The sequence below is a fragment of the Porites lutea genome, chromosome 6, assembly GCF_958299795.1.
Source record: "Porites lutea chromosome 6, jaPorLute2.1, whole genome shotgun sequence".
Classification (NCBI taxonomy): Eukaryota; Metazoa; Cnidaria; class Anthozoa; order Scleractinia; family Poritidae; genus Porites; species Porites lutea.
The window spans coordinates 28,350,791-28,372,897 of record NC_133206.1 but is presented as its reverse complement, the minus strand read 5'-3'; the positions used below and the strand labels follow the sequence as shown (position 1 = coordinate 28,372,897).

The window sequence follows — 22,107 nt, the reverse complement described above, 5'->3', positions numbered from 1 at the left end:
ATGAGTCCTATCAGCCGACATTAAAAAGCTTACCCGCAAAACGATTTTCGAAGTAATTGCTATCGCTAATTTGATAAGTTCTCCTTTTTCCGACTCCGAGCGCTGTTTAAAAGAAGTTACAGAACATTTTGGAAATTGGGGCTCAAAAATTGAGATAATGGTCCCGAAAGGCAATGAATTTTTTAATTTCTCTTAAATGTTTGTGGAATAAAAAAATTACCTGACACTGAGGTTTTAAATAAACTACTGTATTTCCCTCCAATATTTAATCAAGGTCAATCGTTCAATTGAGCGCAAGGCTGATCGGACAGCTGTGGGCAGGAAATTCATTTGCCAATATATCGGTCAGGCTAAGCCAACTTTCATTTGGGGCTGAAACAAGTTCTCCTTGATCAAAACGTCACGTTTTCCCCATCAATATTCACTCTGCCACTGGCAGATACCGGAAATTAAAAAAAAAAAGGGAAAAAACGAGAAATTTTTGATGGCTGATATTTCCTCACATATTGGTTGCAGAGCGCTAAACATTAAACAGATTAGTTAGGCTAATGGAGTTCCTGAAAAAGGCGTGGCTAATTCAAACAATGTGACAACAGTCTTTACATTCCGTCTCAGTCCTTCGCGGATATGGAAAGTTCGCTTCATTCTCGATTTTCGCGTTTCGCGGCTATTTTTCGCGCCTCGCGCTTGGCTTTTGTTTTGGTCGCTTATCTCAAACTCACCTGTTTGACAGTTCGCAACGCAGCCACAGCAACCCATTTATCCAGATAACAACAGAACACGCTTAGTATAAGTCGTGTGCACAGCAACCAAGAAATTTGCTTTTATTTTTTTTTTTTTACAAAATTTCTGTACAATTTCACACCTCACAACTTGACTGTATTACAAGCACATGGATATAACACGACATACCAAGTTAAATTGGCGTTCTAGACAAGTACTACAAGAACTATAAGTACTTTAAGTCAAAGACTAGTTAGAAATAATGTTTTTTTCCAGCAAGGACGTTTCAAAATACTATTTACATCGTCCTGCGAGGAAATATTTCCACAGTCCATGATTGGAAAGAGGAACAACAGTTTATGACTTCACTTGCTCCTCTGTTTTCTCTGAACTGTCTTCTGCAGGGGTCTGGCATAAATGAAAAATGCAAGAAAGTTTGATTTATCCTGATGACAAGGAAATTAGAGACCTGTAGACTTGAGCTTGAGGACGACTACGACGGCGAGATTTAACTTAAGGTTTTTTGGTGTCTTCTAAAAAAAATAGACATCCCGGAAAGCTTAAATGTACATTTTTACCAGAATAGTTAGCGCGGTTATATTTATTGAAGGAGATTGAGCCCTCTCCCGATCGCAAGATGATAAGACGTCTAAGAGTTGGTAACTTGTTCCACCACTACGCTAAGACCCGTAGAAGAATGACGATGACTATCGCGTTTTCCTGCCAAAATAGGGAGTTTTAGCAACGACGTTTTAGAGCCACGAACGTCAACCAGAAGCTGACTTTTTGCACTCCTCGGCCGTGATTTTGAAGAAATTATTGGGCAAATCGTCTCTATAAGAGTAAAGACACTCAGCAATACAAATTTGATGGCGTGAAGGCATATTAAAAGAGAAGAAGTTTCACTTCCGGTTGACGTGCGTCGCTCAAAAACACCGCGGCTTAAACTCCCCAATGACGCTGGTTCACGCACGCGCACTACTTAGTTTCAAGAAAATCTCGTACTCTTAGTCGTCCTCGTCTAAGAATCTAAAGGTCGCGATTGTTACGCAGCAAACGGCAACACAAAAATACAAAAAAGGGATGATTTCTCGCACCTTACGAGTGCTTGCAACAGAAAAAGGCTAGAAACTAGTTAAAAAGCACTCTTACCTCTTCGGTTTTCTTCGCGTCTCTCTCTGCTTCTTGATATTCCTCATGAGTTACGCCCTCCTGTGCTATGGCCTGTTTAACCTCTACTAGAGCCGCATTCTTCTTGTTCTCTGCTTCTTCCAAAGCTTTTTTCTCAGCCTCAACAATCTTGAAGAACTCAGCTTCTGCCTTGCTGACCAGGTCTTCTCCTTCTTCCTCCTCGGCTTGTTCATGAGTTTCCTCTCTTAATTACGAAAGAAAAAAAAAATCCGTTTTACATAAGAGACCTTTAGGTTGTAAGACAAAAGCGACTACGATGACTTTGACTACGCGTGAACTCGCGTAATTTTGGCGGGAAAACGCGATCGCTGTCGCCATTCTTCAACAGATTTTAAGGAAAATAGTGTGGCCATTTTTTGAGAAGACGCGATAAAACCTTCAGATAAATCATAACCTCGTGGTCTTCCTTGTCTTCAAATTTATGCGCCCGTCACTACAGAACTACAAAACACAGCAAGAAAAGACAGAATAGTAATAAATTCTCACTGGGAGCCCCCACTTCCAAACTTCCCTAGGTTGGGATGAGTTATGGGAAGAGGCGAACCCGGTGGCGGAAAGGAGCGGGAGCTAAGGCGCCAGTGTGTGCCATCGCTGCGGGGAGGTTGGTGGGGCGTCAAACTAGGTGCCTGGCGTCCGTTTTGACGAAGAGAGGAATAAACAGCATGAAACAGGCCAATTTGTACTAAACCCACAAATGTACGCACAACGAGTTCCCCCGCGGAACCACAGATGCGCCGGAATTTAAGTGCACGCGTCCCACGGGCACAGGGAGCGTTTGTGCGTGACGGCTCCCAGTGAGAATAATCCCCTTTCATGGGTAATTCTTCGCATTTATTCGGACTCTTTCAGGAAAATGTTTTTTTCAAGCAGTTTTACATGAATCTCTATATAACTGCGTACGCAATGTATAAGAGTGCTTAAAAGCCCTGTTCAGTTGAACGATTCATGCAGATTTGCTGGTTCTAAAACCCACTTAAAAACCAATTCATCCAAGCGTTACGTGATATTCCGTGAAGCAACTTTGATGAGCTAGTACAAATGCCAGTCCAATTGTTAGGATTTCTTCACATGATCGGGGTAACCATAAGGCCCTTAGCTAAAAGGAAGAAGATTCTTTTGGCTGGTGATAACATGGAAAAGTTTAACCCCCTTACAGCGACGAAATAATGCACGTGATAGCATACAGGAAGTATTGTCATGGATGTGTCTTTGAAGTGGTTCTAGAAATGATCGGGGTAACCATAAGGCCCTTAGCTAAAAGGAAGAAGATTCTTTTGGCTGGTGATAACATGGAAAAGTTTAGCCCCCTTACAGCGACGAAATAATGCACGTGATAGCATACAGGAAGTATTGTCATGGATGTGTCTTTGAAGTGGTTCTAGAAGTTTGTTTAGCATTACTTTATACTTTGACGATACCAAAAAGACCATTATAACGTCTTAATAACTACGGATAACTAAAGGATAAAGTATTTACGACAAACTTACTTGTCTTGTGAGCTCTTAGACCTCTCCTTTAATCGCATCTCACGATGTCTTGTTTCCAAAATCTTTTCTCTTTTTGTTTCTCTTTCAAACATCTGAAACAAGACGCAAGCGGAATCGAACTTCTCTTACTGTGGTAATATAGGCGCATTATCCGTGTTTGATACGTTCCCGAAACTTTTAAAATGGCAAAGATGAAATGTTCATCTTTATACGAAAGAGGGACTGAGAAAACAAATTAAGTCACGACGACAAATTTCACGACTTCAAAATTTGTGTTGTACGATAAAAAAGTATATTTGTATAAGCGCACAGAGAGCCTTTAAAGTCTCGACGACTTTTTCTTGCAACATGACTCCACATCCCCGCCTTAACCCTTCGACGACTGCTTTGGTCGTTTTCGTTCCATGTGGAACGACGCACATCTTCCTTCCTGGACACATTTTGCCCTCAGTTTAAGAACATCGTTTAACAAAGTCAGCACAGATAGATCTTTCCAGCGATACCTCGTTTTGGATATTCTGACAATTATTCTGACCAATCCTGACAGAGTTACACTCACAAAAAAGGTAACATTTTGGGGAAAAATCCACTGCCAATTTCGCTGTTTACATACTACTCTTTGAAAAATAAATTTTGGCTTTTGCGCATGCGTTAAAAACAAAAAAACCCTGTTTAATTACGTCAGATAAGTCGGAAAATATGCCTTTTTTCTTGCAAAACTCGTTTTCAGCCATTCTTATGCTTATTAGCCGAAAACCAGTCCAAAGAGGAACTGGAGAAGAATGGGTTTTTTTCGCTAATCGCCGACCGTCATAAAAGGGTTAAACGTCCTTTAAGCGTTTTTTCCAATGGCTGTAACAGTGAAACATACATGTAGCTGTATAATATTAAGTGGAAGCTTCAGTTCTTACCGCGGTAACCGAAGCCTTCTCATTTCTCTGAATGTTACAAAGCCCATCAGACAACTCGAGTAGTGTGACTGTGCCAGAGTGCGAGCCACAGGCCACCAGCCTTCCTTGCTCTTGAACACGGAGTGCATTTAGAGATTCGTCACAAACCTACAGGGGCAAATCACAAAGTCGCTGATGAATATGCAGATAAAGGCCTGAGAAGACAAGTGCTTGACTGAGAGCCAAGACGAGGATTGAACTGGTTTGTTACGATGTTTGAGTATCCAGTCAGAGAATGTTTGAAAGGTGAAAAATATTCACTGAGTTTGATATCAAGCCACAACGCTTCGACAAGGATGCTTGTTAATCTTCTTGTAGACTTTCTAAAAGTCATCAATTTTTTTCCTGTTTAGTTATGCCGTTTTAACCTCAAGACTTCGTCGCTCGCTCGGTCGTTGGGCGACTTCATGCATTGTAGCTTGCTTCGCTCACTTTTAACAACTTATGAGAGGTTGACTTGTAGCAAGTCTAATTTTCTTGTGGAGCAATGCACTGTTGACAGTCCCCTAAAGGTCATTTGCATGATGAAGTCACTTCACGGCACCATTACTAGCAGAAACCTTCAGTGTTTTGCTTTCTTGTGAATGTAGGGACCTTACTGGGATTACCAAATTTTAGACTGCTCACAGTCCTTTATTTTTCCGTTAGATCGTTGAGATCGAAGACTTTGCGTTACGGACGGCCATCTTGGATGAGTGTCAAAAGTACTTAGGGGACGGGGGACGGTTTGGGAGGTAGAGAGAAAAAATAGAGGCACTGTCCAAGCATCACTGTAGCTCGCGTTCTGGGGGCGTGAGGGGAATTTCACGCCTTCTACCATTCATTACTTAACAAACTCCATACCAAAACTCCTTCTTCCGACGACTTGTCGGTGTCGGCAACTTTAAATTAAACCCGTTGTCAACGCAAATTAACATCTTTTGTCTAACGACCAATCAAATGATCGCGTTGCTTGAACTACGCACCGTGAACGCGAGCTGCAGTGATGTTTCATATGTCGCTACATATGAAACCAGGATAGCCGCCCGTAGCGTTAAGCGTTCGGTCCTGACGATCTTGCGAAAAAACAGGGGACTGTGAACAGTCTAGCCAAATAATAGTTAATTGAGTGGAATGGTTATGAAACCCGTCAGACTCCTTTGTTATATGTTTTTGTGGACCTGAAAGTGCACAACGTTCAAAAGAATTCCTATCATTTTGATTGTATTGACCAATAAAAACGTTGCATTAATTTATTCCGTAACAATTTGCCAACAGAAAACAAAGGATTGTGCACTTTCAGGGTGCTTCCAACATAAACTGCAGCACTGTTGTTTTTATCATTGATGTTTGCCGCTTTTCATAACCAGTCTCCTCTAGTAATTATGGCCAAATTTAGATATGAAAGGAAAAACGAAATGGATTGTGGAAGTGGTAGTATTTGCCATCGTGCAAATATCCTTTCCTTACTATAACGGGCATACATCTTAGTTTTGAAACCAAGAAATCGATAATCTTACGGAAACAAAAGGGACTGTCAACAGTCAGGTAGAACAAAAATATCATGAATATATTGTTAACTACCTGGATGCTGAGTGTAGGGTCATTCTGTTTGAAGAGGTAATCCCATACATCTAGCGTACCGTCCATCTTGGTGGTGAAAAACACTGCCGGCCGCACAGGACTCCAACATCCGTCAGTCATATAAGACATATGTTGCCTGAAGGTAAAAGGGGGTAACTTAAGCCAAAATTGCTCAGTAACAATGCCAAATTTCATGTTTAAAATAGCGACAAGGGAATGACCACAAGAAAATAAAGTACTGCACATTAGCTTTCAGTTGAGTGGTTACTGAAAAGCATTTCATCCACACACTCAAAAGTTAGAACCAACTTGTACAGCATAATAAACAGTACCACAGGAAGGTACTGCTCAGTAGCTTACATTTGAATGGTCACTCTACAGGATTTCGCCCTCAGGCTCAAAAGTTAGAACCATCTTGTAAAGCATAATAAACAGTACCAAAGGAAGGAACCGCTCAGTAGCCTTCATTTGAATGGTTACACTGACGTACTTTAGGATTTCATCCACAGAAAGAAAGAACAAACGCTTTATCCGGGAAAAACGTCAGCCTTCGCAATTTTTATATAACTGACTTGAAGAGGGGCACCCAGCGACCGAATGTTTCCAAATACGTCAGAATTGTTTCAAATGGTTTTCTCAATGCTTTAGAAGCCAGTTTGGTTAATTTAGAGCTACCGTAAAAACTTTTTATCTGATCAGATGTCTTACGGGAACTTTGACCATATCGAAAGTATAAGGTGTCTTTTTCGTCGTAATATCTTGGTAACTAAATGTCGAAAACTAAACCCTTGGAAAAAGTAGGCAAGGTAATAGAAAATCTGCGAATATCTTAGATGAATGGAAAGGTTATCCATATATTTTTAAGCTTTCCTCGACCTTTAGAAATTTCTAGGCAATAACTGCTCGTTCGAAAAGCTAAAAGGTCGTTAGCTGCCCCTGACTTGAAGAAGGGCTTTTAGAAAGGAAGGAATATGAACGTACTTAGTCCACATGATGGACGATTCCCTTAAATCTTCTGACCATATCTACAAAAGAAAGAGACATATATGCAAAGGCCAGTGAAAACATATCAAATTTAAAACACGTAACGTTTACATCTATCAACATCAACCCTCAGAACATCTCCCTGTATTCATATGATCATCATACGTACATTTATAGAATGAACGCATCACTGGGTCCAATGAAATTATATTCTACTATTCTCTTGTGGGTTTCTTATATAAGGTCAGTTTCTCTTATTAACAGTGTGCTTAGTCTTTTCGGTGTTTCGTACACTTCTTCCCCTTACCCATCTCGCCGTCTCGCCCCTCCCTTCTACCCGCAGCCATGAACTAGCTCTCTATTAGCAGATCCCCACTCCTACCGCCTCAGGTTGTCTCACATATCTTATTAGCACTATAGGCATCTTTTGCGGATGGCCCAGAGAGAACACATTACTATGATTGAAGAGCTGGGCCTTGGGAGGGGGAAGAGGCGGGGAGTATACATATACAGGCTTGTTTTAAAATTCTTTAGCGTCAGAGTCGGAGGGGCAGAATTGACGATGAAGTGGCAGTCAAACTGTAATCAGAGTTCCTTATACTAATTTTGAGCAAACGTACACCTCTTACGTTTCAGTAAAAACATTGGAGGCGATGCAAAATAAACCAATAACAGTGCTCGTTCCCGGGAAGATTGGTTCATACTTCCACTTTTATTTTGGGTTTTACTCGGTAGTAAAACGGGAGGTCAGAAGAAAATGAAAACATTCCGATTCTTTAAGTTTCGAATCCCATCCCAGGACCCTGCTTACGATGTACACCGTTGAATTTCACAGCATTCTAAGAGACTGGTGGGCAGTCAGTTTGAAGCATGGGCAAAAGAGCTCCCAAGGTTTGCTGCTCTCTGACTGGGCAGAAAAACACAAACACTTTCTGACACCAGTCAGAAGCCAGGACGGCCGCAACCGACTGGAACTGGTCTGGTAAAACAATGTTCCCAGGAGTTCATGCTTGAAAACTTTTGTCGCGCCTTTTCTTCCGACCCAACTCACTGCCCCTGGATCTCCGACAATGATTTCACCGCAGAATACGACTACATTGATAGCCTGTGTACAGCCGTCCCCTCCCCTCAGACAAAATCGAGAGGAGAGATGCCTGTGTCGCAAAGTCTCTCTCCTCGATTTTTCTTAGGGGAGGGGCGGCTGTACACAGGCTACTTCACTGATTGACAGTCCTATTGTTTTCACTGAAGTTTGGCAAATTGTTGACCACCGAGAGAGGCCTGCATCAGACTTAAAGATTGATGCAAAATGTGGTTAAATTGACAAAAAGACCCTTCCACATTTTTTTTTTCAAGTTTTGATAATGACCAGTTGGCGACTATCCATTGACGCTGCAGGATAGAGGGCCTTAAAATTAGAAAACATACCAAGTTTAAATGTGATACGTCAAAAGCGAGCAAAGATATTGCTCCACAAGGTACGAAATTTTACACGCTTGTAAACTTGGGAATTTCCTGTGCTGTATCTCAATATCACGTAGCCAACCGCGCGAGAACGCGCGAGCGAGCGTGCCTCTCGCGTGCCTTACGCGCGTCCCACGCGCGTCTACTTTTCACGATATCCCCAGAGCTTGCTCGCAGGCTACATATCACATTCAAACTTGGCATCTTTACTTGTCTCAAGGCGTTCTTTTAGCCGTGTTGACGGATTTGTGTTAACAGGTCCCAGTCAAAAGTGGAAAAAATCGTGCAAATATAAATTAGGAGCAAAGACAGAAGGTCGCACAAAAATGCATAGTTTTACCGCCCTTTTTATAACCAACAGAGTTTGATTCCCATTCCCCTTTTTCGATCAAATATCAATATACTAAATGATTAAGTGTAAAAATATAAATGTTACATAAAGAAAAAAAAAGCTAATTTTTTCTGCTTACCCTAGCAGTCCAGTCTCCTATGGTCAAGAAATTCTTCGGGAAGAACGGATTACGCTGCAATGCAAAGAGGATTTTCAAATCAGTCATATCGTGATTTAATATAAATGAACCAGAGGAGGAAAGAAGTTGATTTCAGATCACTATCAAGTCAGATCGAAGTTGCTACCAATCCTTTTAATGCTGCTAAGGGTGGTTTTCTGTCAAAGCCAAGAGGTAATTTTCAACTGGAAAGGACAAATGTCTATCTTAGGGTTCATTAATGTACGTGTTACCTAGTATATGGAAAGTATCAGGGTATATAAGTATTGAATTAAAGCTATGTTCACACCAAACCAGAAACAATACATGCACGGAAACAATACCGGATTAGATACGGCTTCCGTTCACACATGAGAACGATGATTTTGGCGAAACTTTTGTAACGGAGTGAAGCTGCACCGCGCCGCGCCGCGCCCATCTAGAAAATGGAGAGTCACATATCGGATAGGTTCTGTGCCACACTTTGGTGTGGAGTGAACAGCTATTCGGACCGTAGCTGAAGTGAATAAATAAAAGCGAGAACTGGAATCTCCTGAGATGGAAGTAAAAATTCAGGAGTGAGGACTGGGATTTAGCTCGCCAAACCCTCTCGGCCAACCGCCCCGGCGCGACGTTCGATGTGTGTGACCGACTTGCTCCAGTTTTGTGCCGTTGCTGTTGACACTATAACGGATAGCTTTTCGTGTCGGCACGGCTTTGTTGTTGTTTTGTTGGTTTATGTTGCTTCTTTAGCGCGATTCCCGTCACGTGAAGATTCTTCTACTCAAACCACGGCGACTCGGGATAAGACTATTTAGGTAACGGGTCCCTATTCATAAACTTAAGCAAGCGTATGTTCATTCGCGTCTTATTCAAGACACAAACCTCATTTATGTGAGGTTTTCTTTGTCTCAGCTAAGACAAGTCTTATTTGTGGGTAGGTGTCAGTAACTTCGAAAGACGGGCCTTATTTTGAACGCGTCTTTATTTTTCCGCGTGTTTACATGAAGAAAAGTTAAACGTCACCCTCCCAGCCGAGTCAACTTTAGTGAGCGTTTAGTTAACCCCTTTGCCCGAGCCAACAGCGCCCACGCATGCTCTGATTGTGCTGTCTTGACCGACTTGACCCGGCTGGGCGATCGAGCCAAAGTGTCTATATGAAGAAAAGTTGGCCCGGCTAAGAGAGTGGCCCTACTATCACAAAAGAGTGCCTAACTGGGCGGGTCACCCCTCTAGACGAGCCACCTTTATGCTTCTCATGTAAACAATTCGCCACGTTTTGTAAGAAATTATATGAAAACTTGGCTCACCCAGGGTAGCTCGGGGAGGCAAGCAGTGGCGGCTCCAGGGGATGAGGCCCGCCCCCCCCCCAAAAAAAAAAAATTTTGAGACCTGCCCCCATCCCCCCCCCCCCCCGCTCCATCCACTCCATCCACTGGCGAGTCACCCTTCTACATAGGACAAATTTTCTCCATATAAACGGGTCCTCAGGTACACAAAAAAGTTGAGCACCTACCTGGACAGCATAAACAGGCCCGTAATGTTGTGAAAATGAGCACACAATCTTCTCTGATGGAGATTTAGCTTTCCGATTACAGGAGAGCACAGACCCTTGCTCTGTTCCCACCATAAATTTGGTAGGCATTGTGGGTTCAAATTCCAATGACACGCCTCCCTGTGGACGGGGATCTTTCTTGGGATTTGGACACAGTGAGAGCGATTCTGTTGGTTCACCCATTTTACGTATGTCCCACCAAAGAACCTGCCCGTCTGTGCTGGTTGAGAAACACTCAGTACCTGGGAAGAAATTTTAGGATTGGATTAAAACAACGGCAGATACAGAGAGAACACAGCGATGATGGTGATGACGTTGTTTAAGATGCTGATAGCAATGTTCATCTTTTGATTGTGATCATTTCACATGATGATTATGAAGGCAATGATAATGGTGGTAATGATGGTAATAATAACCATGGTGCTGCTGAAGATAATGAACACTTATGGTGAGAATAATATAATAATGATGGTGACAATGATGGTGAATATTATCATATAATTTTTTTTAAAAAAAAATTCTTAAACTAGTGAGCTTCCTTTCATTGAAAACGCTTTGAGCCAGAGCATGACAATTTAGGCAAATGGCTCCAAAAGTGACTCCAAAAAAGGGTAGTAAATCAATAGGGTATTGGTAGAAAATGAACAATCTTAGACAGTGAAAGAAACAACCTTAGCTCCTGCGAATCATGTGGATACAGTTAAGTAACAGGCTAACAGTAGTTCAGTTGCGTACGTGTAATAATAGGAATCTTAAGCAACGACGACGGCGACGGCAACGAGAACGACAAAAAAGCAATAGGTTTAGAATGGCAAAACGAAAACATAACAAGATAAGATAAGACAAGATAACGGCGTTCCTTCTTTTCCTGACCTTTGATACATTCTTTTATTTCAACTCCAGAAAAAAGTGATACTGTCAATATTTGACGAATTGAACGAGATGGAATAAACGCGATAAAGTTTAAAGCAGCCCAACTTCACTTTTTTAAGTGACGTTTTCCGGTAGCCATCGCCGTCGTCGTTGCTTATAGCTCTCTAACACCCACAGTCTGTACCCACCTGTCTTGGACTGAAGGAATATTGTCTTGTAGATGGGATCCCTGTGGCTCTTCTCAATGGGTGTCATCTCCACTGGAGGTGATCCCTTACGCGTATCCCAGAATCCTGCATGAGAGAAAACCAAAACAGAAACTCAAAAAACTGGATGTTCTTCGACACTATCCTCATAACATGCAACATGTAAACCTTAACACAACACAACTCCGAAGAAACATGGGGAAATTTGGAGTTTATAAAGCAAGGTACAATACCTTATAGCAGTCAAAAAGGATCATTATACGTTTCTGGGTAACTGCCTACCTACCCCTAAGCAAACATTAACATGTACTTCTCACTTAGGGCAAAATGTTGGCTCAGGGGAAGGGTAGGTGGGCAGTTTCCAGAAACGTATAATGATACGTCAAAAATAAGACAAGTTATGTAAGAAACAATTACCTAGCTGTCCATTGTAGCATCCTCCCACCAGAATATGAGGATCTTTTGGATTGTACTCCAAGCAAACCAGGGGTGATACAGGCTTCAAGGCCAGCTCAGGTTTATTGGGATTTTCTGTAAGGAAACCAAGGTAAAACTTTATTCAAACATGATGAAGATGATGAGGGTGGTGGTAGTGGTCAAGAACGTCTAAGTTGCATCGCAAATTATACATGTAATTACATAAGAATCAAAATAATTTAAAGGTAAAATGGATTGTTTGCAGTGACCAAACTAAATAGCTTAGGATTTTCAAGTTACTTATAATCATAGGCAAACGAATATACATGTAATGTAAAGAACTGTAAGTTACATCAACTTAAAGGGAATGAGTTATTAGAGCAGCACTAGCATAAATGTAAGTAACTGAAGAATGGTGATGTACCACTTGATGGTGATGTACCACTTGAACACACAGAATGGAATGTAGATGTACAACACAAGTTTACATCACATATCACATATTAAAGGGGTAATATGACACACTGAAAGAAACATTTAATGTTTGTATGGGTTCTGGAAACTACTGGTGGCTCCTAGCAACCCACCTTTTCCATTGAGTGGCAAGAAAAGCTTTGCTTTAACACAAAAAATATCAAATTCTCAGAGCCCTAGATATCTTGAGTTCAGAGGTTTTGGGCTGGTGCCTTTAATTTTCCTAGAGTTCAGTATTGTTGTACTGTGCGAATACTAGATCATAGGGTTCTGGGCTGTACGTGTATCTTGACCAAGAAAATTGAAGCTTAGCTACAATGACATGTTTTTAATAATAAAACTTGAAAAGAGTTCCTGAAGTGCTGCCTTACCAATATCCCAGATGTATGAATCCATGCAGGTTTCTCCTGCAAACTGTTGAAACTCTAAAATGGAGTAAGCTACAGCCAGCTTCCTTGAACTTTCCGGGTACCATGACAGACTGGTAGCTGTACGTTTCATCTCATTAGGATCCCTAAAAGCAAATCAACACTCTTGTAACCTCATTTCATAAGGGGTTTAGGAGGGCTTATAAAATTAATGGAAGGGCTTATACATCTGACTAGAAAAAGAACTTTGAAACAAGCTTAAAAAATGGCAGTGCTTAATCAAAATATATTGTGCATTTTCTGGTTTTTAATTAGGCATTAAAACGTCATAATAAATTGAATTCATTTCAACACAAGCTAGAGGGGGCTTATGTGTATATCTAGGGGAACTTTTAATCGGATGAATTTTTTTGTTTACAGGTACATATAGTATAGATGGACCTACACCGGGGGGATGGGGGTTATACCCTCTAAGTGCAGGGGGAGATCTCATAAGCGGCAGGTTACAGCATATATAAATAGTAGAAACAGGTAACTTAACAACCCATCTAGACTGCCTTCAACTTCACCATGAAATAATATACGCACATGAGACAAATACCAGAGTCAAGTTATAGTAGGTCTACTGTACTATTCATGCTAATCATCCAGGAAATTACATACTGCTGTAACACATGTACATTGTCATTGTACATTTCAAAGTTAAAAGTGCTTTATTATTTTCAATGGGTTACCTGAACACATTGATGGTTTTGGCAGATGGTGGCTCTCCCGACGTGTCAATGTCAATCTCAGCAAAGTACTCCTCATAGATGTCAATTGCATTGTTCTGCTTGATGCAATGTTCCATAACCTATAGCAAGAGAAGGAACCGAGAAGAGGTGACTCTCCTACCCAGCTACAGATAAAGAGATGTAATTTTGTACAGCTTCAGTTGTGGAAAGAAAACCTGAAAAAATTCAGGCTTTCCTTTAGCAACTGCATAAGTTGTGTCTTTTGCAATGATCTACTTGGCATTTACAAAGTAGTTCTTCATTCTGCAGTTGCAACATAAGAAATTCATATATTCATTGTCAGGGCTGTCAACAAGCTTTTAAGTAGCAGGCTGATAATGAGTAGTAGGCAGCTTTGGAACTCAAACCAAAGGCACAAGTTCTTGAGGGCCGAGGCATCTAGGGACATTTTGAAATTTAGAGTCTTGGAAATGGCATTTCCAGGGGTTTTCAAGAGGTATTTTCCACTGCACACGCCATGTTGTTTCATCAGAATACAAGCAAGACTGGGAACTGCCATTGAAATGTCCCAGGTGTTCCACGACATTTCACGGTTCGAACATTAAATGTCATTCAAAACTGGGAAACGGATGCTTTACAATTTTATTTGACGGTGCTTATTTTTTATTAGCAGTTATGGTAGAAGGAAATGAAAGTAGCTGGCTCAGGGTGGCCAGCTAGCTGGCGGTTTTGGCCGCCTATTAGCCCTTATTGACAGCCCCGCATTGTTTTTACACACACTTTAACTATAACTAAACTTTTTGAACAATTTGACAATTTAGTAAAAAGGGAATCAAGGGCAACAAAGCAACAGAGTAACAAAGTCAGTGAAAAATTTGTTTGATCTGCCTGACATGAATATTAATAATAATTGATAACTGTTATAAAATATTATCAATATATGTAGCTGTCAATTGGCAGTGTAAAACCACTGTCGTGTATGGACTATATGCACTTACACTTGAAAGTTGCTGTATGGTGTTCATGTAATTTTCATCCTTTTCCACTTTCTTTCTGTATCTGATTGTCTGTTCTACTTCAGCAGCATTTACATCCTTGGGCCATCCTCCCTCTACATGGTTTATACCTCGACTTTCTGTTTCAAATCTCTCAGTATTCACCTGTTGTGTAGTACAAAGATTGCACTGTTAGTAATGGACTGACATGACTTTTTCACATGTCTAAAAGTTTTAAGCAAACAAAAGTACACATTTTTACCATTATTATTGATATTAAGGGCACTTTGTTTCTTGATCAGTTATTCAATATGAGCAACACTTGTATCTGTTGTGCTAAATAGTTTGCGCCACCTACTGTTTTAACTGAGATGTGTTTTATTGGCAGACATAGATTATTCCTTTCTGATTGCATTTTTTTCATGAGGTTAGTGACAGTGAAAATTATAGCTACACTGTATGAGCTACTCAGGCCATATTTCATCTGTAAACATTTGAACATTTTTTATTTTATGTACAGCTTTTCACAAACCACTCCAATCCACTTCCCTCAGGGCATTTCAGGTAAAATTTACAGATAGGGTACCTTGTTAGCCTTGCTGTGGTTCAATTTACAGTTATACAGTAATTTATTATTATCAATTATTATTAAATTAAGTGATGAGTTATGAACACCACCTGATGTGAAATAGACCACAGTCACAGGATATCTTGGAAGCAATTTTTTATCCGTAAAATTTACATTTTTTTAACCCTGAAACATCCATAGCCACCTCTGTGGGACAACCCCTGAATCTCTCATAAAATGACTGCTGATTTTCTTTCTCTCCCTACTCTCACTCATCATTATTTTTTGTTCCCTTGTTGTCCTAGAGACATACATATAGACAGGCAATAAACCAATCATTTGCCATCTTTTTTACATATTTTGACATTTTGATGAGAAGAACCTTGAGGTTGGGATTTCCCAGTGAGCATGAGAGATCACATTTCTCTAAACCATTGGCGGCTCCTTTTGAAACTGATCCAAAGGTTCCATCACTTTTTGGAGATGGGTCTTGGCTCAGAAAATAATAAATTATTAAGAGATAGGAATGACAATTCAGATATAGATTTAGATGGCCTAAGCTTTTAGCTCTGATCTTTTATCATGATCAACAGCAGACCACCCTCTGTTTGTGTGGCCATTGTTGTTATTGAAATCTGAGCATCAGGCTTTTGTACTCATAAGAAGAAACACAGATGAGCATTATGGTGGCTACAATTTTTTCCAAAAAACACAGATTTGAGCCTAGATGTGCAAGTGGAGTTCAAGCAAAATGTTGGCTTTGTAGTCTTCTGTCACATTTTTTCGCTGTTTAAAGTGTTATTTTGCAAGATGATTACTTGACCAGTGGGTTAGATTTAAAAAAGGAGACCAGGCTGGCAGCAATCAGCCACCAGCGTATGATTTGGTGAATTCGATAAATCCCGAGCTGCCTCTGTTATGATTAAAGTGCATATGGTGAAGGTAAAACTTTTCTTAGGCTAAACCAGATTTTCCTTTAATTCCTAGGCTAGGAAATAAAGGAAACTCTAGCCTCAGAAAACAGCCAACATTTGGTGATGCTACCACTGGTTTCCCCACCAAAACATGTATTGGCGGAGAAACCAGTGCTGGTGTTGCCAAATGTAGGCTGTTTTCTCAGGCTAAGAAATCTCTGGATCAAACAAAATTGAATCCTGGTTTAACCTAACAATAGATTTTATCTACAATACATAATATTCACCTGGGGACCTGTGACTGCATTGAGATTCTTACCTCATGTTCAGACATTTCTTGAACACATTGAATACCAGTGTCGCAAGGATTTTTCTCAATATAATCCTGGAGAAGCTTGTCATCTGGAGCAATGTCAACGTGAAGCTCAGCTTGACGATCAGAAAAATTACACTGTCGTCCAAATTCACTTCTTTTCTTTGTGTACACGTACACAATCTCCATTTTGGTGAGTTATGTACGAACAATCTAAAATAATGGAGTGTCTTAGTTAGTAAGTCCATAAAAATCAATATTTAATAAATTAAAGGCTGTGAGTATCTGAAAGAAAAGCATACAATGAGCTTATTAATGAGCATTTCTATAAGACATTTTAAGTTACACTATGAGCTAAAATCTCCTTCATAATCAGCTGTGCAAATGAAAGACTAAAATTTAGTATTTCATTTGCACTTCACATTTAATGTAATTTACAAGGCAAAAAAAATCCAACGGATCTGCAACCAAAAGCCCTTCCTTTTTGCTGCTTAAATTTCATTATGCCTAAATATATTTCAACAACAAACAGCTAATGAACAACACGAAATAAACATAGGAGGTTTGTCTATCGTTTTTCGCAGGTTTGCAACGCAACGTTGAAAGGATGAGAAGCCTAGAAGAATGTTTAAAGAATGTTTTTCTGTGAGTATCTGAAAGAAAAGCATACAATGAGCTTATTAATGAGCATTTCCATAAGACATTTTAAGTTACACTGTAAGCTAAAATCTCCTTTATAATCAGCTGTGCAAATGAAAGACTAAAATTTAGTATTTCATTTGCACTTCACATTTAATGTAATTTACAAGGCAAAAAAATCCAACGGATCTGCAACCAAAAGCCCTTCCTTTTTGCTGCTTAAATTTCATTATGCCTAAATATATTTCAACAACAAACAGCTAATGAACAACACGAAATAAACATAGGAGGTTTGTCTATCGTTTTTCGCTGGTTTGCAACGCAACGTTGAAAGGATGAGAAGCCTAGAAGAATGTTTAAAATAGATTTACCTTCTATTAACTTTGCAGAGAGCAAAAAAGTATATCGAAATCCTGGAGATAGGAATCTGTTCAAAATGGCCGACCTTGTTGTTGAGCGTTTGCTTAGCAACCTAAGAAGGCCTGGTTACATTCACAGGCTACCCAGGCAAGCCGTTGGTTACATCATCTTGGGTGATTTTGCCGGTCGTTGGTGTTTTCAAATGCAATCTGTGCTTGATTTCGGGCCTGTTTTATTCGCTAGATCTTCAAAGTGTTGTCTTTGGTTTAGTTCAAAGTTCTTTTCATCGTCCAGTGGTTATCACAGCCGTTCTAATGTCGGACAAACCTCAGGGGAAATTGTGAAATGGATGGGAGAACACGCTCCCCTGTTTGGTGTGAACGGGGAAGATATTTCAGTTCTACACGAACCTAATCAATTTTTTACCTCTCTGAAGGTACGATCTTTCAGTGAAATCAAAGTTTTCGCTTTTGAGTATTGTTTATTACTATGTTTTATTGTTTCTTGTTTAGGAAAATGTTAGCAAAGCCAAGCAGAGGATCATCTTGGCTTCACTATACCTGGGCACTGGGGCAAAAGAGCAACAACTTGTAAGCGCTATTCTGTCTCAATAAGATGAATTTTAATATTTGTGTAAAAGAGAAAGCAGTCATTTATAAAATGTATAATGGAATGGCAACATCATCATCGTTTTAATTTTATGTTCATGAACATAAACTTTTGCTCAAACCAAGGAACCTCTGTCCCCTTTGATTCTCTTTGTGTGCAACCTTTACTTGTAATCCTCCAGAGCCGAGTAAACGTTGCTTGAGGCCTGTTGACCTGTAGCCTCTAATTCTGGGTTAGCTGCAGACAGAGCATATGTGTTGTCATGGTAACTATCCCTGGATTTGCATTAATTACTTTTGAACAACTTGGCCCAGTCAGTTAATGAAACCAAAGTATTTACTAGCTGAAGGTATTGGTTTGTTTCATCGATTTGGGTGAATCGACTTTCAGGTGAAACAACCACAATTTGTGCTGAATAAGACTGTGACTGGCAGCTGCTGACGTTTCAACAACTTGTGTAAGAGTCATCATCAGACTTCCTAATATTAAGCGTCAGTCACTGTCAAAAACCGAACTCTTCATGACTGTACTCATCGGGATGATCACTTTCAATCTACTATTATTTTCATCAAATGTCAGGCACTATTAACAAAAGAACTACTCACTTATCTGGATGATCATATTCAATCTACTTCATGTATTTAATCAAATGTCAGTCACTATCAACAACAGAGCTATTTATGACTGCACTCATCCGGATGATCATATACTGCCGAGGAGGCGATGGGCGCCACTGGAATTTTTCGATTCTTAATGCAAAAGGACTATAAAGGCAATATATATTTTTTGCTAGGTTGACAGTATTCATGATGCAGTGAAGAGATCCAAGGCCTCTGACCAGTTGCTGAGAGTTGAAGTCCTATTAGAGCACACCAGAGGATCTCGTGGAGAACACAACTCCAGGACCATGCTTCTTCCTCTAGTTCAAAACTTCAGTGATGTGGTCAAAGTTTCTTTATACCATTCACCAAGCCTGAGAGGTCTACTGAAGTTGCTTCTGCCTGAGCGCTTCAATGAAACGGTGGCTCTCACTCACTTGAAAGTGTACTTAACTGATGATACCATTATCATGAGTGGGTCAGTGATTAGCTTTGTTTCTTTTAGTCCTTTGATAGATAATTATTTTGATCTCTTCTCTATTTTTACCCCGAGAAACCAGCCAACATTTTTTGACGCACTGCTAGTTTCCACGCGAAATGACGTCTGAGAAACAAGTGCAAGAATTCCATACTGATGACATGTCACTAGATGCCATATCTGGGTAGTGCTTTTGATTGGTCGTGTCACATGGGAAATTTGCATTAACTATTAAATCAGAAGCATTACCCAGATCTGGGTAGTGACGCATTGTCAGTATGGAATTTCTGTACTAGTTTCTCGAAGTCATTTCCCTGGGAAACCAGTGGTGGTGTTCCGGAAGGTCGGCTGTCTTCTCGGGCTATCCTATCCTCCTCCTCTGTGGACATATTTCCTCTGCCCTCTTTATCTGCTCTTCCTCATTCCCCCTCTATTCTTCCCTTCTCTTTTCTTTTCCTCTCTCATTTCCTTCCTCTTTTTTCTCTTCCTCTTCCATCCTCCCCTCCACTCTCCCTTTTTCCCACCTTCCCTCTTCTCTTATCCACTGACATATCATCCCCTCCCTTCTTCTCACCTTCCCTTTTCTTACCCTGTCCATTTCTTCCTCCCCTCCCCTCCCCTCCCCTCCCTTATCTCTCTCGGGCTGCTTTTAGCATATGGTGTACATTTGTTCTAATGGTATGTAACAGGTTACAAGAACATGATGTACCTCCCAGATGTTCCTTGCTTTCTAACTAGGATTCAATGCATAGATTCTAGAACAGTCGTGAGCGCACATTTTGTACATATTTGCTAGATCACTGAAAGAACTGTCCTTGTAATTTAAGAGATTAGTACATTTTATTTTAATTCAGGAGGTAAAAATCAGAGAATAATACTGATGGTCAGCAACTTTTTCTTCATAGAGCTAACTTAAGTGCTGATTACTTCACAAATCGTCAGGATCGATACATTGAAATCAAGAATTGTTCACCTTTGTCAGACTACTTCCATGGACTTGTGACAACTGTGCAATCGTTCTCTCTTCACCTTCAACCTGACAACACGACTGTAATGAGTAAAACTTTTCCCGTGCATCCAACAAAAGGATTTGACGGTGGTAAAAAGTTCAAGTCCGAAGCTGGGAAAAGAGTGTCTGCATTTTTGCAAGGGCAACAAAGAAACAACACGCACAGTAACTTGAAAACGATAGTAAATAGTCAATTCGACACATGGGTGGTGCCTTTGGTGCAAATGTTCCCATTTGGAATTCGTCAGGACGAGTTTATTACATCAGAACTATTGAGCAGTGCAACTCAAGATAGCAAGTTATTTTTGGCCTCTGGATATTTTAATTTAACAAGAAAATACATTGATATACTGTTGAAGTCCTCTGCAAAATGTGAAATACTGACGGCACATCCAACTGTGAATGGTTTTTATGAAGCCAAAGGGGTCGCTGGTAAATATTCATGTCACCCATGTTTTAAACAACAACAACAACAATTGCGAAAATATTATCTTGAGAAAACAGCCGACATTTGGCGACGCTACCACTGGTTTTCCCGCGAAATGACGTCTGAGAAACGAGTGCAGAAATTCCATACTGATGACGCGTCACTACCCAGATCTGGATTGTGCTTCTGATTGGTTGAAGCAAATTTCCCATGCGGCAGAGTGGTCGTGCCGCGAGAGACATTTTCTTCAACCAATAAGAAGTACTTCTTAGATCTGCGTATGTAGTGACACGTCATCAGTATGGAATTTCCGTGCTCGTTTTTCAGACGTCATTTCGGGGGGAAACTAGCGGCGGCATCGCAAAATGTCGGCTTTTTTCCCAGGCTAAAAGATTGACTACATTGACAGGCTTACTGAGTTAAACTTTCGTAATTTTGATTGATCCCTGTTTCTCAAAGTGCAAGTAGTTTATTACAGCTGTCAGCTCTGTTGGGTATTTCTGCCTGCGAAGTAATTCGTTTGCCTATAATGGTTAAAACTCACCAAGACGCTGGTGTTAGGTCAAGTACTTCGCGGCCTTCTGTTCTAGATGCAAAATATTAGCAAAATTTCAGCTTCCGAAGTTCGGGGTTCGGGTATGCACAGAAAGCAAAGCTTCAAGAGTTTTAGGTTTTTTAAAAGTGACGCAGCAGTTCAACTTTTACATTTCGCTTTCTCTTTCGCTTTTCTTGCTTTCGCTTTTCTTTTTTTTTTCGCTGGGCATTTTCTAGGCATCATTTTGGTGGGAAAAGTTTTGGGGAAAGCTTTTAGGATCGTAGGATAAGATGAAGAAAGTTTTTTTTTTAGGAATTTTTGGGTCAACGTTACATTTTTTGCCACTTTCTCCGTGCTCCTTGTCTAAATCTACATCAGGTTTGAAAAATCTCTTCCTCCTGCTCAACTGCTCAAGTTAGACGACAAAGTTGTTCTTGACCCTTTAAACTGACGACGTCACAAGCGGTACGAGTAACGAGGTTACGGATGGTTCAGGGACGATTGGGTTAATACTCACGAAGTAACCGATTAACAACACTACTCCCAAGTACACGTAAAAACTAATAAGATTTTTGTAACAGCGATATTTTTACTTCAATTGTCTTTTCAGGAGGTATACCACATGCCTACACACTTTTAGCACGTGATTTCTATCGACTTACCCATCAATATAAGCAAACAGATCGTATCTGCCTTCAAGAATACGTGCGTAATGACTGGACCTTTCATGTCAAGGGGCTCTGGCACTACCCAGCAAATCGGACTTCACCAAATCTTACTCTGATTGGTTCTCCAAATTTTGGGCACCGTTCTGTGTACCGTGATTTAGAGGCCCAGGTTGCTATAGTAACAGACAACAAGGGGCTCAGTGAGGCACTCCATAAGGAGAAAACTCAGCTTTACAACAATGCACAGCGAGTCACTGATGAGACGTTCAAGTTGCCCGAGCGTAAAACTCCGTTTTGGGTGTATTGTGCTACACGAATTATAAAGAATTTGCTCTGACAATGTAATTACTTATTTAAAATCAGTTGTAATAAAGTATTTTTTTATTGTTGTTTCTTTTGTATTTGAACTGTGTTTTGTTTTTCATTGCATTGTTATCCGAACGGAAGAAGTGGAAAAGGATGTTTTACGTAACGTTTGTCCTTAAAACAATAGGCCTGGTTCAAACTTTATGCCAT

At 40.3% G+C, this 22,107-nt stretch overlaps 2 protein-coding genes across 2 annotated transcripts; one reads left to right on the top strand and one right to left on the bottom strand.

The window, feature by feature from the left end:
• Positions 1-802: 802 nt before the first annotated feature.
• On the bottom strand, positions 803-17,371 carry LOC140941385 (dynein intermediate chain 3, ciliary-like). Its single transcript, XM_073390380.1, has 15 exons — positions 17,278-17,371; positions 16,274-16,480; positions 14,476-14,637; positions 13,478-13,596; positions 12,747-12,889; positions 11,902-12,015; positions 11,467-11,571; positions 10,367-10,647; positions 8,833-8,886; positions 6,896-6,939; positions 5,915-6,050; positions 4,313-4,459; positions 3,402-3,493; positions 1,876-2,098; positions 803-1,131 (listed from the first exon to the last, which is right to left on the bottom strand). Exons 2-15 carry the CDS (start codon positions 16,454-16,456, stop codon positions 1,081-1,083), a joined length of 1,854 nt encoding a protein of 617 aa, XP_073246481.1. The 5' UTR covers positions 16,457-16,480; positions 17,278-17,371; the 3' UTR covers positions 803-1,080.
• Positions 17,372-17,438: 67 nt separating this feature from the next.
• On the top strand, positions 17,439-21,992 carry LOC140940899 (CDP-diacylglycerol--glycerol-3-phosphate 3-phosphatidyltransferase, mitochondrial-like). Its single transcript, XM_073389862.1, has 5 exons — positions 17,439-17,702; positions 17,779-17,856; positions 18,669-18,952; positions 19,858-20,393; positions 21,534-21,992. The coding sequence occupies exons 1-5, from the start codon at positions 17,469-17,471 to the stop codon at positions 21,926-21,928; spliced, it is 1,527 nt and encodes a 508-aa protein (XP_073245963.1). The 5' UTR covers positions 17,439-17,468; the 3' UTR covers positions 21,929-21,992.
• Positions 21,993-22,107: the final 115 nt, after the last annotated feature.

What these genes read in the sequence shown, in the direction of transcription:
- LOC140940899 (XM_073389862.1), top strand. Translation starts at nt 17,469, where the DNA reads ATGCAATCTGTGCTTGATTTCGGGCCTGTTTTATTCGCTAGATCTTCA. An exon ending in AATTTTTTACCTCTCTGAAG is followed by an intron (nt 17,703 to 17,778) that starts GTACGATCTTTC and finishes TTTCTTGTTTAG; the next exon opens with GAAAATGTTAGCAAAGCCAA. An exon ending in GATACCATTATCATGAGTGG is followed by an intron (nt 18,953 to 19,857) that starts GTCAGTGATTAG and finishes TTTTCTTCATAG; the next exon opens with AGCTAACTTAAGTGCTGATT.
- LOC140941385 (XM_073390380.1), bottom strand. Translation starts at nt 16,456, where the DNA reads ATGGAGATTGTGTACGTGTACACAAAGAAAAGAAGTGAATTTGGACGA. An exon ending in TTCATACATCTGGGATATTG is followed by an intron (nt 12,016 to 12,746) that starts GTAAGGCAGCAC and finishes GTTTCCTTACAG; the next exon opens with AAAATCCCAATAAACCTGAG. An exon ending in ATGCTACAATGGACAGCTAG is followed by an intron (nt 11,572 to 11,901) that starts GTAATTGTTTCT and finishes TCTCTCATGCAG; the next exon opens with GATTCTGGGATACGCGTAAG.